This window comes from Gopherus evgoodei, chromosome 4, assembly GCF_007399415.2.
Source record: "Gopherus evgoodei ecotype Sinaloan lineage chromosome 4, rGopEvg1_v1.p, whole genome shotgun sequence".
NCBI lineage: Eukaryota > Metazoa > Chordata > Testudines > Testudinidae > Gopherus > Gopherus evgoodei.
In genome coordinates, this window is record NC_044325.1 from 155537631 (window position 1) to 155549372 (window position 11742).

Consider the following 11742-nt stretch of genomic DNA (forward strand, 5'->3'; position numbering starts at 1 on the left):
CCCGATGCTAACCTTACCCCCATTACAACCTGAGCTCTGCCAGGGCACTGTCCTTGGCCAGCTGTTGTTGGCATAGTCAGTTGCTAACAAAACAGGGAAGTTAAAATCAAAACGGGCCTCCCCACCGTAACCTTGACCAATGCACTTTTTTGTTGGTTTTTCTGGGCGCCTCTATTGGGCAATTCCAGGCAGAGCAGAATGAGAATGGTCGCACCCTGCCTGCCTGCAGAATTTAGCAGCACTTGTTTCCTTGAATGGCTTATGAGGGGATGGGTCACACCGGTTCTCTCCAGATCTAGGGAGGGCGGAGACAGGAGCCTTGTCTATAAAAACCCACCCTGGCCCATTCATTCTCCAGCCGGGCTTTGGTCGGAGTGATGGAGCCAGCTGGGTTTGGCCAAGACAGGACCAGGAGAGGCTGGATCATGGAGCATCTCTGCTCCCTCCTGGCCACGGCATTGCTGGCAACGAGCCTGGTGCAGGGTGAGTTTGGGATGGAGTGGAGATGGGAGACAGGGACCTTTTTTTCTTTCTTTCTTTCCCACTGAGTGCCAGAATGAAGACAGGATGTGTTAAAGTTTTACTGAGATGGCTTGTGTTAATTTATTTAATTGGCCACTTTTATATTTGTGACCTTGTCCCCAGTCCCATGATATCTTTAACTTAGCCTCCATGGTAGCCTGAACCCCCAGTAATCCCAGCCCTGCCTGCCCTTTATTCACTCCCTAAGCGCTTGCAACATAGACTTCCCCAAACTCACCCAGCCACATGCTGGCAGGGACATTATGTCTATGTCCGACCATGCACACTGAAAGGGCCTCCTGGGGTCTCTGAGGCTCAGCTGATTGTCAAATTATTGTGAGATGTTTATGTGGGGAATGAGTTTAGAGCTAAGTGACATAGGATGTTGTGTTCCAGATCTGATGGGGCGTCTGAAAACTGGACGCCCATGGAGACAGTCTCTGGGCACTGTCAGTTTGAGGTGCAGGCTGGAGATTCACAAAAGCAAATGAACCTGCAGAGAGTGGGGGGTGAGGTCTCAGGAATGGTAGATCCCAGCTTTATGGGCTGGATAAGGGCTGGAAGAACTAACCACTGAGTGAGTAACACCCTATCAGACAGGACAGCACCTTGCTAACAGGTACAGGCACAAGACTGTGTTTTTTTCTTCTACCTGTAACCTCATGTTTCCACATCCTGTCATTGCCTTTAGTTTGTCTCTCTCCCTCACCCTATGTTAAAACAACTTCATGCTGGTTTTACAGTAGACAGGTCTGTGACATACCCAGGGCACAATCCAGACCAATGAGTAGCTGTGTCACCCTTGCCCTGTAACCTGGGGTGCCCATTACGATGCATTACTGCTGTAGCCTCCAGTCTGGACTGCTCACAAACAGCCTCCAACTTGCAGGTCACTCCCAGCTAGGTCTCTGTGTGGGCTGCAGCCACCCAGCCACACCCGGGCTCTTACCAGCCTGAAAGAGTCCCATAGGGTGACCCCAACATACCCCCAGCCACAGATTTCCCCCAGAAATGTATGTTCTGGGCTGCCCAGCCCTCTCCTGGAAAGTGCAAATATACTAAGTCTGTTATACCTTTAAGGGAATACTATGCTGTGACTGTGTGCACCAGACCCTGCGGAAGGCCTCACAGTCCTACCCCCACCCCACCCCAGGGATGGGCAGTAGAGGTGAATCTATGGGTGGGGAGACAGAGGTTGGGGAGGGAAGACAGGATAGAGGTTATGTGCCAGGCCACTAGGAGCCAGGACTCCTGGGTTCTAACTCTGGGTGTGGGAGAGCAGTGGCATCTAATGGGTTAGAGCAGGGGGGCTGGGAGCCAGAACTCCTGGGTTCTATTCACTGTGCTCCCCACCTTTCTCCTCAGCTTCTGAGAAGTCTATGGGATCTCCCCGCATTGTGGGGGGTAATGATGCCAAGAATGGGTCCTGGCCCTGGCAGGTCAGCATCCGTGAAGGCAGCAACCACATCTGTGGAGGGTCCCTCATTGCTGAGAGCTGGGTGGTATCAGCAGCTCATTGCTTGGATGGGTGAGTAACCCAGGCAGGAGCCATCACTGTGCAGCTGTTCCCCAACTGCCACGTCCCAGAGGCAGCTGCTTCTCAGTGCCAGGTGAACCATCCCCTTGCAGAGTCACTGTACAGCCATTACCGAGCTGTTCCACCCCAGAGATGGCTGCATCTCATTGCCAGGTGAGCCATAGCTGTGTGGTGTTATGGGCTGCTGTTCCCCAGCTGCCCTGCCCCAGAGGCAGCTGCATCTCAGCCTCAGGCTAACCATCCCCATCAGTTGTGCAGTTGGTACGCAATGGCCCCACCCCAGAGTTGGCTGCATCTGATTACTGGGTGAACTGCCTTTATATGCCTCTTGTATCTTGCAAGGACAAGTCTGCCTATCATGGGAACCTAGGGGAATATCAGCTCCTGAACCCCTCTGAAAGTCTGGTATCTCTTCCCATCAAGGAGATTTACTGCCACCCAAGCTACACTGATATCGGGTCCAGCGGTGACATCGCGCTGGTGGAGCTGGAAACCCCTGTGAGCTTCAACGAAGTTATCAACCCATCTGCCTTCCGGCCTCCTCTGTGGAGTTCCCCGCGAGCATGGAGTGCTGGGTGACCGGCTGGGGTGACACTCATTATGGAGGTGAGAGGGTGAATGAGGGGCTGTTGGGAAATGGTAGGACTTTGGGGGTTAATGGGGGAGGAGGTTCTAGGGTCCCCCAGATGGTGACCGGAAAACAGCTTTGGGGCATAATTCTACCATCACCTTAACCTTAACCCCTAATCTACCCCTAATTCCTAATACTCACCTGAACCCTAACTCAATTTGAACTGTAACTATAACCCTAAATCAAAATTGAGCACAATGACCCGGATATAACCTAGACCCGAAGCAGAGCCCTAACCTCCATCCCCAACCTAAAACTTAACTCTACATTTCATTTAAATGCTCACCCTACAGCTAAAGCTGAACCTGTATGCTTACCCTAATCTTTAACCTGAACCCTATCTCTGTCCCTTAACCCTAACCACTCAATCTTAACACTTAACCATAAATCTGACCCTTAGACTCAACCCTAACCCTTAATTCTCACCCTACGCAACCTTAACCCAATGGTGAGCTCCAACCGGTTCACAGAAACCAGTTGTTAAATTTAGAAGCCTTTTTAGAACTGGTTGTTCCAGGACAACCGGTTCTAAAAAGCTTTTAAATTTAACAAAGGTTCGGGCAGCTGTCCACCCATCCCCTGGCCCCAGCTCACCTCCCCCTGTCCCCTGAACGCTCCGCCCTCCTTCTCCTCCTCCTCCCCTGCTTCCCGCAAATCAAATGTTCGCGGGAACCCTGAAACAAGGTAAGCTGGGCTGGGGGCGGGGGCGGCACGCATGGCCCAGTCCGGCTCCACCTGACCCCGGCTGAGCGCCACAGCCTGGTTCCGGCCAAGCACCCCCGGCTTGGGCTGGTCCCAGTCGAGTGGCTCCGGCCCGGCCCGGGGAGTTGGGCCCCCTGGCGCCGGTCACGGTCCCGGCTCCAGACAGTGTGGTAAGGGGGCAGGGAGCAGGGAGGCGGTGTTCAGTGGGTTGTGGGGGGTGGTGGTGGATAGGAGTCAGGGGGCAGTCTGAGGGCAGGGAACAGGGGGATTGAATGGGGGCAAGGGTCCCAGGGGGCAGTCAGGAAGGAGCAGGGGTTGGATGAGGTGGTGAGGGGCAGTCAGGGACAGAAAGAAGGGGTGGTTGGATGGGGCAGGGGTCCTGGGGGTCATCAAGAATGAGAGGAGGGGTTGGATGGAGCATCAAGGGGCAGTCAGGGGACAGGAAAGGGGGGGGATGGTTCAGGGGTCCCAGAGGGGGGGTGTCAAGGAACATGGGGGGGGTTGGATGGGGCATGATCCCCTGGGGGGACATGACCCCCTAGTGAGGTGAGGAGAAGGGAACCTGTTAATATTTTGGCAGCTCATCACTGCCTTAACCCCCACCCGTAACCCTACCCCAACACTAAACCTACTCCTATCCTCCCCCTGCCAATAACCCTTATTCTTAATATTAAGATTAACAGTTATGATCACCCTACACTTAAAGATAACACCATACTCTAACTCCCACCCCCACCCTAACCTTTATGGTCCTTGATGTAACCTTTAAATTTAACCCAACCCTTAATCCTGATTTCTAAAACTAACGCAATCCTTAACTATTAACCATAAAACTTAACTGTTAACCTTAACCCTAAATCAAACGCTAACATTTTACCACAGATACACTCTTAACCCTAACCCATAACCCTATCCCTACTGTTAACAGCAATGCTAGCCCTAAATCAAAATCTAGCATTGTACCCCTGCTATAACGTCAATCATAACCATAAACCTAACCTTGCTGTTAACGGCATTGCTAACCATAAGTCAAAATCTAGCACTATACCCCTATCCCTAACCTTATTTTTAACTGCAACACCAACCATAAATCAAAATCTAGCATTATACTCCTGCTGTATTCTTAATCCTAACTGTAACCATAACCCTACTTTAACTGCAATGCTAATCTAAATAAAAAGCTAGCTCTCTACCCGATATACCCTTAACCCTAAACATTTCCTTGACCCCAGCCCCAACCCTAAAAATTAACCCTCAATTTAATGTAAATGATCACCCTACTGCTAAAGATAAAACTATACACTAAGATAAAACTATACACCAATGCTTACTCCTAACCTTTAGCCTCAGTCTTATCTCTAGTCCTTAAATATAACCCTAACCACTAATCTTAACTTTTGATACTGAATCTAACCCTTAAACTCAACCCTACCGCTGAATTCTCACCCTAACACAACCTTAACCTTGAACAAGTGTTAGGGTAATCCTGACACCCTACCAATAACCCTCTTTATTAAACTTCAGGTTAACAGTTATGCTCACCCTACAGCTGAAGATAATGCTCTGCCCTAACCCCAGTCCTAATCTTAATGGTCCCTGATCACATTTAGGCTTGGCAGAATTTGACTTTTTATAATTTAGATGGATGATATCAAAGTTTATTTTTAAGCATTTCCCTGCATTTTATCAATTTCAATGTTCACAGTTGTGGGAAATTATAGGGGGAGAGTCAGATAATAATAATTTAAGACCAGTAGATGATGAGATTCAAAAAGTGAAAGCTTTATGACAGCTGCATAATTATCAGCAGCACGTGCTCTGGTAATGCAGGCACCTGCTGGTTTAGCAGCACTGTGAATACATGCTTTATGCAGCATTCATTATGACCTAAGTCATTAAGGTGTGACTACAACAAGTTCTCAAGCTACACTTTTCTTATGTTGCCTATATGTAAATTTCAGTGATTACCAGTGGAAACAGGGCCGGCTCCAAGTACCAGTTTAGCAAGCAGGTGCTTGGGGCGGCCACTCCAGAGAGGGGAGGCACGTCCAGCTATTCGGTGGCAATTGGCGGAGGGTCCCTCACTCCCGGTGGGAGCGAAGGACCTCCTGCTGAATTGCCGCAGATTGCGTTTTTTTGGGGGGGTTTTTTGTCTGCTTGGGGTGGAAAAACCCCTGGAGCCAGCCCTGAGTGGAAATATTTTGTCTTCAGTTTGTGTGTGCCTGGTGAAATTGATATTTACCGATCAAAACTGAATCCTTCCAAACCTACCTAAATCAAACCTTTACATTGAACCCTGACCCTTAACTCTAACCCTAACACAACCTTAACACTAACACTTTAACCCTTCTCTATTAACCATGAAACTTAACTCACCTTAACTCTAACACAAACACTAAATCTTGCTGCACCCCCACCAATAACCCTCACCCTTGACCTACACGTTAACAGTTATGCTCACCCTACACCTGAAGATAACCTGTACTCTACCCCCAACCCTAACCTTAACCCTAACCTTTAAAGTCCCTCATCTTGCATTGGGTGGGAGATAGTTTTAATGTTGTGCATCTTCCTGTGGCTGGATAATCTGTTAGCGTGTCTGTTCTGTGCATCGATCCATAGCAGGAGAGCCAATTAATAGCCAATTTCCACCATCATTCCTCTTCGGGCTTTGGACTCTCCTTTCACCCGTCCAGTTCCCACCCCTGCTTTATCCCTGTCATGCATTCAGTGTGATCCTGTGGTATCTTGGCAGATCCTGCTGTGGTGCAGCTTGCATGATTGTTGTACGTATGGATTTGCAGCCATCTAGTGTGCTGCTGGCATACGCCTCCCGTATTTCTACCTCTTGGATATTACCCTCACTGATTCTGCATTTGGAGAAAGCCTGCTTTTGCTTTGCAAATTTCGCTCTGCAGATGTGCTCGGAGCTGTAGCGGTCTAGTGCAGAGGTTTTCAAACTTTTTTTCTGGCAACCCAGTTGAAGAAAATTGTTGATGCCCGTGACCCAATGGAGCTGGAGATGAGGGGTTTGGGGTGTGCGAGTGGCTGAGGGCTTGGGCAGAAGGTTGGGGTATGGGGTGATGGCAGTGGAATGGGCTGAGAATGAGGGGTTCAGGGTGTGGGATGAGGCTCTGGGCTGGGCCAAGGAGTTGAAGTGTGGGAGGTGGTTAGGTCTCTGGACTGGGGGTGCAGGTTCTGAGGTAGATCCTGGGATGAGGGGTTTGGGGTGGAAGAGGGGGTTCTGGGTTTGAGGGGAACTCAGGGCTGGGACAGGGAGTTGGGGTGCAGGAGGGGGTCAGGGCTTTGGGCTGGGGGTGCAGACTCTGGGGTGGGGCTGGGCTGAGGGGTTTGGGGTACAGGAGGGGGCTATGGGTTTGGGGGGCACAGAGTTGGGGTGCAGGTTTACCTTGGGCGGCTCTCGGTCGGCGGCGCAGCGGGGGTGCTAAAGCAGGCGTCCTGCCTATCCTGGTACCGCTTACTGCTCTGTGCCCCCGAAGCAGCCAGCAGCAGGTCTGGCTCCTAGGCAGACGTGTGCAAGCAGCTCTCGCCCTCAGGCACCACCCCTTGTTCTCCCATTAGCTGGTTCCCTGGCAATGGGAGTATGGAGCTTGTGCTGGGGGTGGGGGCACCACATGGAGCCCCATGGCCCCCGCCACCTGGAGCTGGACCTGCTGCTGGCTGCTTCCAGGACGCAGCGCGGAGTCAGAACACGTAGTGACTAGCCTGCCTTAGCCAGGCGGCACCGCCGACGGGACTTTTAATGGCCCAGTGGGCAGTGCTGACGAGAGCCGCCGTGACCCACTGCCTTCCATTCTGTGACTCAGTGCTGGGTCGTGACCCACAGTTTGAAAATCACTGGTCTAGCAAGTTGCTAGTGGAATTTCCACTGTCATCCTTCTTTGTCTTTGCACTTTCCAATTTTCACGCCTAGTTTATGGTCCCTGATTTTGCACTGGGTGAGAGTCTGTGGCTGCTTTGCGCATCCTGCTGTGGCCTGGGATTTTGCTGGTGCCAGGGCTCCATGCATGGATCTCTAGTGATGCCAACATCCGGCGGTTTCATGCCTGAAGTGGGTCCCTCCGCAGGTGGGGAGGTGGGAGCAACTGAGGCTGTGGCTTTGATCCTTTAGTAATAACAAATCGCTGGCTCATATCGAGTTCTGTCCATCCCGTAGCTCTCCAAGTGCTTTACAAAGGAGGTCGGAATCATTATCCCCATTTTACAGATGTGGAAACTGAGGCACATTCCATGAGAGCACCATAGGCATGTGGGAAGTTGGGCTGACCCACAGCTTGTGTCCCGTGGGAACCTGTGGAAGTGTGAGGGTCAAGGGCTCCCCCTGCTGGTCAGCACAGAGCAGTGCTGGTGCCGGAGTCCCATCAGTGCCTGGGGATGAGCTGTCCAGCAATGCTCCGTGGATCGATCTCTGCAGCTGTGCACCGGCTTGTCTCCATGGGGGTGACTCGGCCCTGTTCGTCTGTCTGTCCTCAGGGAGCCTGACAGCCCCCAAAACCCTGCAAGAGGTGCAGGTTCCCCTGATAGACAGAGACACCTGCAACAGCCTCTTCAACACCGGTTCATACCCAGACGACCCTCAGGGGATCGATCCCATCAAGCAGGATATGATCTGTGCAGGGTATCCACAAGGGGAGAAAGATGTGTGTCAGGTGAGACCCTGTATCCTACTCCCTGACTCCCTCCCCCACACCAAGTCATCCCAGATCAGAGCCAGTGCCCCCCAGCAGGAAACAGGCCCCGTGTCCCATTCCCCGTCCACCCTGAGCCCGCCAGTTCCCCACCCTGGGGCTGGAGCTGGTGCCCCCTAGTGGGGAAAGCCCCCGTATCCCATTCCCCACTCCCCTGGCACTAGGACTGGATCAGAGCTGGCGCCCCCTAGAGAACAAATCAGGAATTGACTCCATGGTTCTGCTGTCTGCAGGGTGACTCTGGGGGACCCTTGGTCTGCGAATGGGACAGCGCGTGGCTCTTGGCTGGGGTGGTGAGCTGGGGCATGGAATGCACATGCCCCAACCGCCCGGGGGTCTACATCCTGCTGCCCCCCTACGCTGACTGGATCCAGGGCTACATCCCCACCATACCCTTCATCGTGCATAGCATGTCCGTCATGCAGCCCAGCAGTGACGGTGCGAGCCCGTTGGGGGCCCTAAGGAATATTTTGGGGGCCTCCCCCACCCACACTACACTAAAACAGGCAAAGTGGAGAGGGGGCCCTCTTGGGCTGCTCGGGGCCCTAAGTCATTGCCTAGTCTGCTTGTGCCTAGTGCCGGCTCTGCCTGCCATGCTTCTCCTAGCTGCAGCTGTCCCCATGATCCTGTGAGATGCATCCCCCATGCCCCAGCGCATCCCTCCAGGCCCCCATCAAAGCCCCCTCCAGATGGGGGTTCAGTTCATCACTGCCTCTGAGGGGTGCACAGCCCGGATCCCAACTGGGCCTGTGCAACCACTGCTGATGGTAACGAGGCTGAAAAGGGTCCTGATTTCCTCCAGCAGGGACACATGCACACGCACACATGCATGCACACGCATGCAAGCAAGCACACAAGCAGTCAAGCCCTAGCCTCCCTCCCACTTGCTTCAATGCCAGATTGTGTCCTTATCTTTCCATTCTCTGCCCCCACCTCTTTATCTCTCTCTTGGGCTCTTTGTCAGCCACCTCATAGGCTCCTTTGAGGCCTCTTTACCCTCCTCTTCTGGGTGCCAAAATCTCTTTTTGCTTTCAGGAAGGGGCTGTTATTTCCTTTTTCTTCACTCTCTTTAATTATCTTTCCTCAGCAGCTCCACTTCTCTGACCTGTTTTTCCCTTTCCATCTTCTCTGCCTCAGTTTCCCCACCACACACCTGGACACCCTCCAAGACACTGGCACTACATTGCCTTGTGGGGGGACCCCATCCTCATAGCCTCATTACCATGTGTGCTGCTGCATCAGCTGCTGCCCCATTGCATCAGAGGCTTGATGGGGCAATAAGCTTGTGCCTGGGAGAATGGAGGGTGGGGCCGGCATGAACAGACCCTGGGTAAGCCCATGGAGATAGGGGGACAAGGTGACTTAGCTCTGCAGTGCCCCCGTCTGTCTGTGCTGAGAATTGCAGACACTGACCAACCCAGTCCCCAAGATAATTTAAATCCCCCTCCATCCCTTAGGGGTCTGGGAGGATTTGAACCCATAGCAGGGATTGTCTAAGAGCACAGCTACAAGGGATCATTGCGGTCCTCCAATCTAGTCTCATCCCTGGCACAGTCCAGATGGCCCAGCCCAGATCTCCCTCCCTCCAGCCCATATGTGATGAGCTAGCACATGACTCTTAGAAAGGGTGTCATAATTATAGAGAGAAAGGTATCATAAAATCCCTCCTTGGCAGCTGTACAAAATCGCTTACCTGTAAGAGGTTAAGTAGGTCAATTAACCTAGCTGACAGCTGACCAGAAGGACCAATGAGAAAAGAAGATACTTTCAAATCTGCAGGCGTGGAGGGGAGGTTTTGTTTGTGTTCTCTCTTTGTTGTTCCCTCTCTGGATGGAGGGAGATGCCAGGCAGGTACAACATCTCCTGAAAATATACCTGGAATAATCCATCTAAAATCACAGCAATTGTAAGTAAGGCAAGGAAATGGGATAGGTTATCTTTTATTTTAGCTTGTGAATTTTCCTGTGCTACAGAGGTTGTTTTCTTCCTGTTTTTGAAACTGTGAAGCTGAGCCAGAGAGAGATCCTCTGTGTTTTAAATCTTTTTATTACCCTGTAAAGTTACTTTCCATCCTGATTTTGCAAGTGTGATTCTTTTACTTTTTCTTTATAAATAAAGTTCTTCTTTTAAAAACCTGATTGATTTTCAGTGTCTGGAAGACAAAGGGTCTGGTTTGTGCTCATATTGCTAACCAATTTGTTGGTATATTATTCTCAAGCCTCCCCAGGAAAGGGGTAATGGGGTCTGGGGGGATATTGATGCCAAGTGACCCTTCCCTGAAATTTTGTTTAAATCACTTGGTGGTGGTGGCAGCAATACAATTCAAGGACAAGGAACGGTTTTGTGCCTTGTGGAAGTTTTAACTTAAACTGGTAGAAATAAGCTTAGGGGGTCTTTCATGTGGGCCCCCACATCTGTACCTCCAGAGTTCAGAGTGTGTGTGTGGGGACCCTGACAAAGGGAATCCTCCATCCAAGCCCTACCTGCTAGCTGAGCTAGTGTGTGTCTGTTACAAAGGGAGCATACCACCCCATATCTGGCAGCTGTGAGGTCATAGGGGTCTAAGTCTATTAATGGCTGTTAGCCAGGCTGGGTAAGGAATGGTGTCCCTAGCCTCTGTTTGTCAGAGGGTGGAGCTGGATGGCAGGAGAGAGATCACTTGATCATTGCCTGTTAGGTTCACTCCCTCTGGGGCACCTGGCACTGGCCACTGTCGGTAGACAGGACACTGGGCTGGATGGACCTTTTGTCTGACCCAGTATGGCTGTTCTTATGTTTTGAACCCCAGTCCGCCGAGGGGCTGGGAACAGTCACACTCCAGTCTTCCAGCAAGTAGCTTGCAGCGAGCACTAGGACTGGGGGCCATGAACCCCGACGGGGGTACAAGCTCCGCCCCTGCGCTCTCTCAGCGAGATCGCTACGGCGCCTTATTCGGCTGCAGCTCTCTGAACCTGACCTCCTGGTGTTCTTGGTAACAGACCCTTGATCCCTGCCATTGCTTTCTCTCTAGATTCTCACTCCTGGCATTCCAGCCTGGCCTGGTTCCTCTGGCCATGGCCCGTGCTAACCTCTAGGCCGCCCACAGCAGCTGGGCTAGCATGGGTCACTTACCAAGAGAATCGAGGGGTTCCCCATCCAGCCCATATCTGATAGTTGAGCTGGCATGTGGTTTTAGAAGGGGAATTGACTCTTCATTTCAATACTCCAAGTGACAGAGAATCGATGCACTTCCCCCACATAGGAATTTCCCCCAGAAATTAATGCTCCTAAGGTGTTAATCGAAATGGAAAGATTAAAAAGTATGGAATGAAAAGCACTCTGCCCGCACAATTTATCTGATGTGTGTATTGGGCTTCTCTGGTACTGATGGAGATGGGGGACCCCCCGTCGGGCTGGGCACTGCAGAGACACATAGGGAGAAACAATCCCTGGGTACCTGGGGAAAGAGAAGAGCCCAGGGGAGGAGGAGGTGTGAGGGGCAGAAGGGTGTGTGTGGACACACCCCTCAGAAATGTCCACCATCTGTACAGAGATCCCCATCTGGCACCAAGAAGAAGCCACCTCTGGGACGAGCAGCTGGAGAACAGCCACACAGCAAGACCTCACGGGAATGGCTCACCCAACACTGGGATGGAGCAAGG

At 51.8% G+C, this 11742-nt stretch overlaps 1 protein-coding gene across 1 annotated transcript; it reads left to right on the plus strand.

The window, feature by feature from the left end:
• The first annotated feature begins 425 nt into the window (after positions 1–425).
• LOC115651335 (prostasin-like) lies at positions 426–11087 on the plus strand. The gene is given in 7 exon segments (XM_030562267.1): positions 426–483; positions 1888–2024; positions 2402–2564; positions 2567–2665; positions 7887–8062; positions 8335–8539; positions 11011–11087. Coding segments are annotated over 7 exon segments (915 nt in total).
• The last annotated feature ends 655 nt before the right edge of the window (positions 11088–11742 follow it).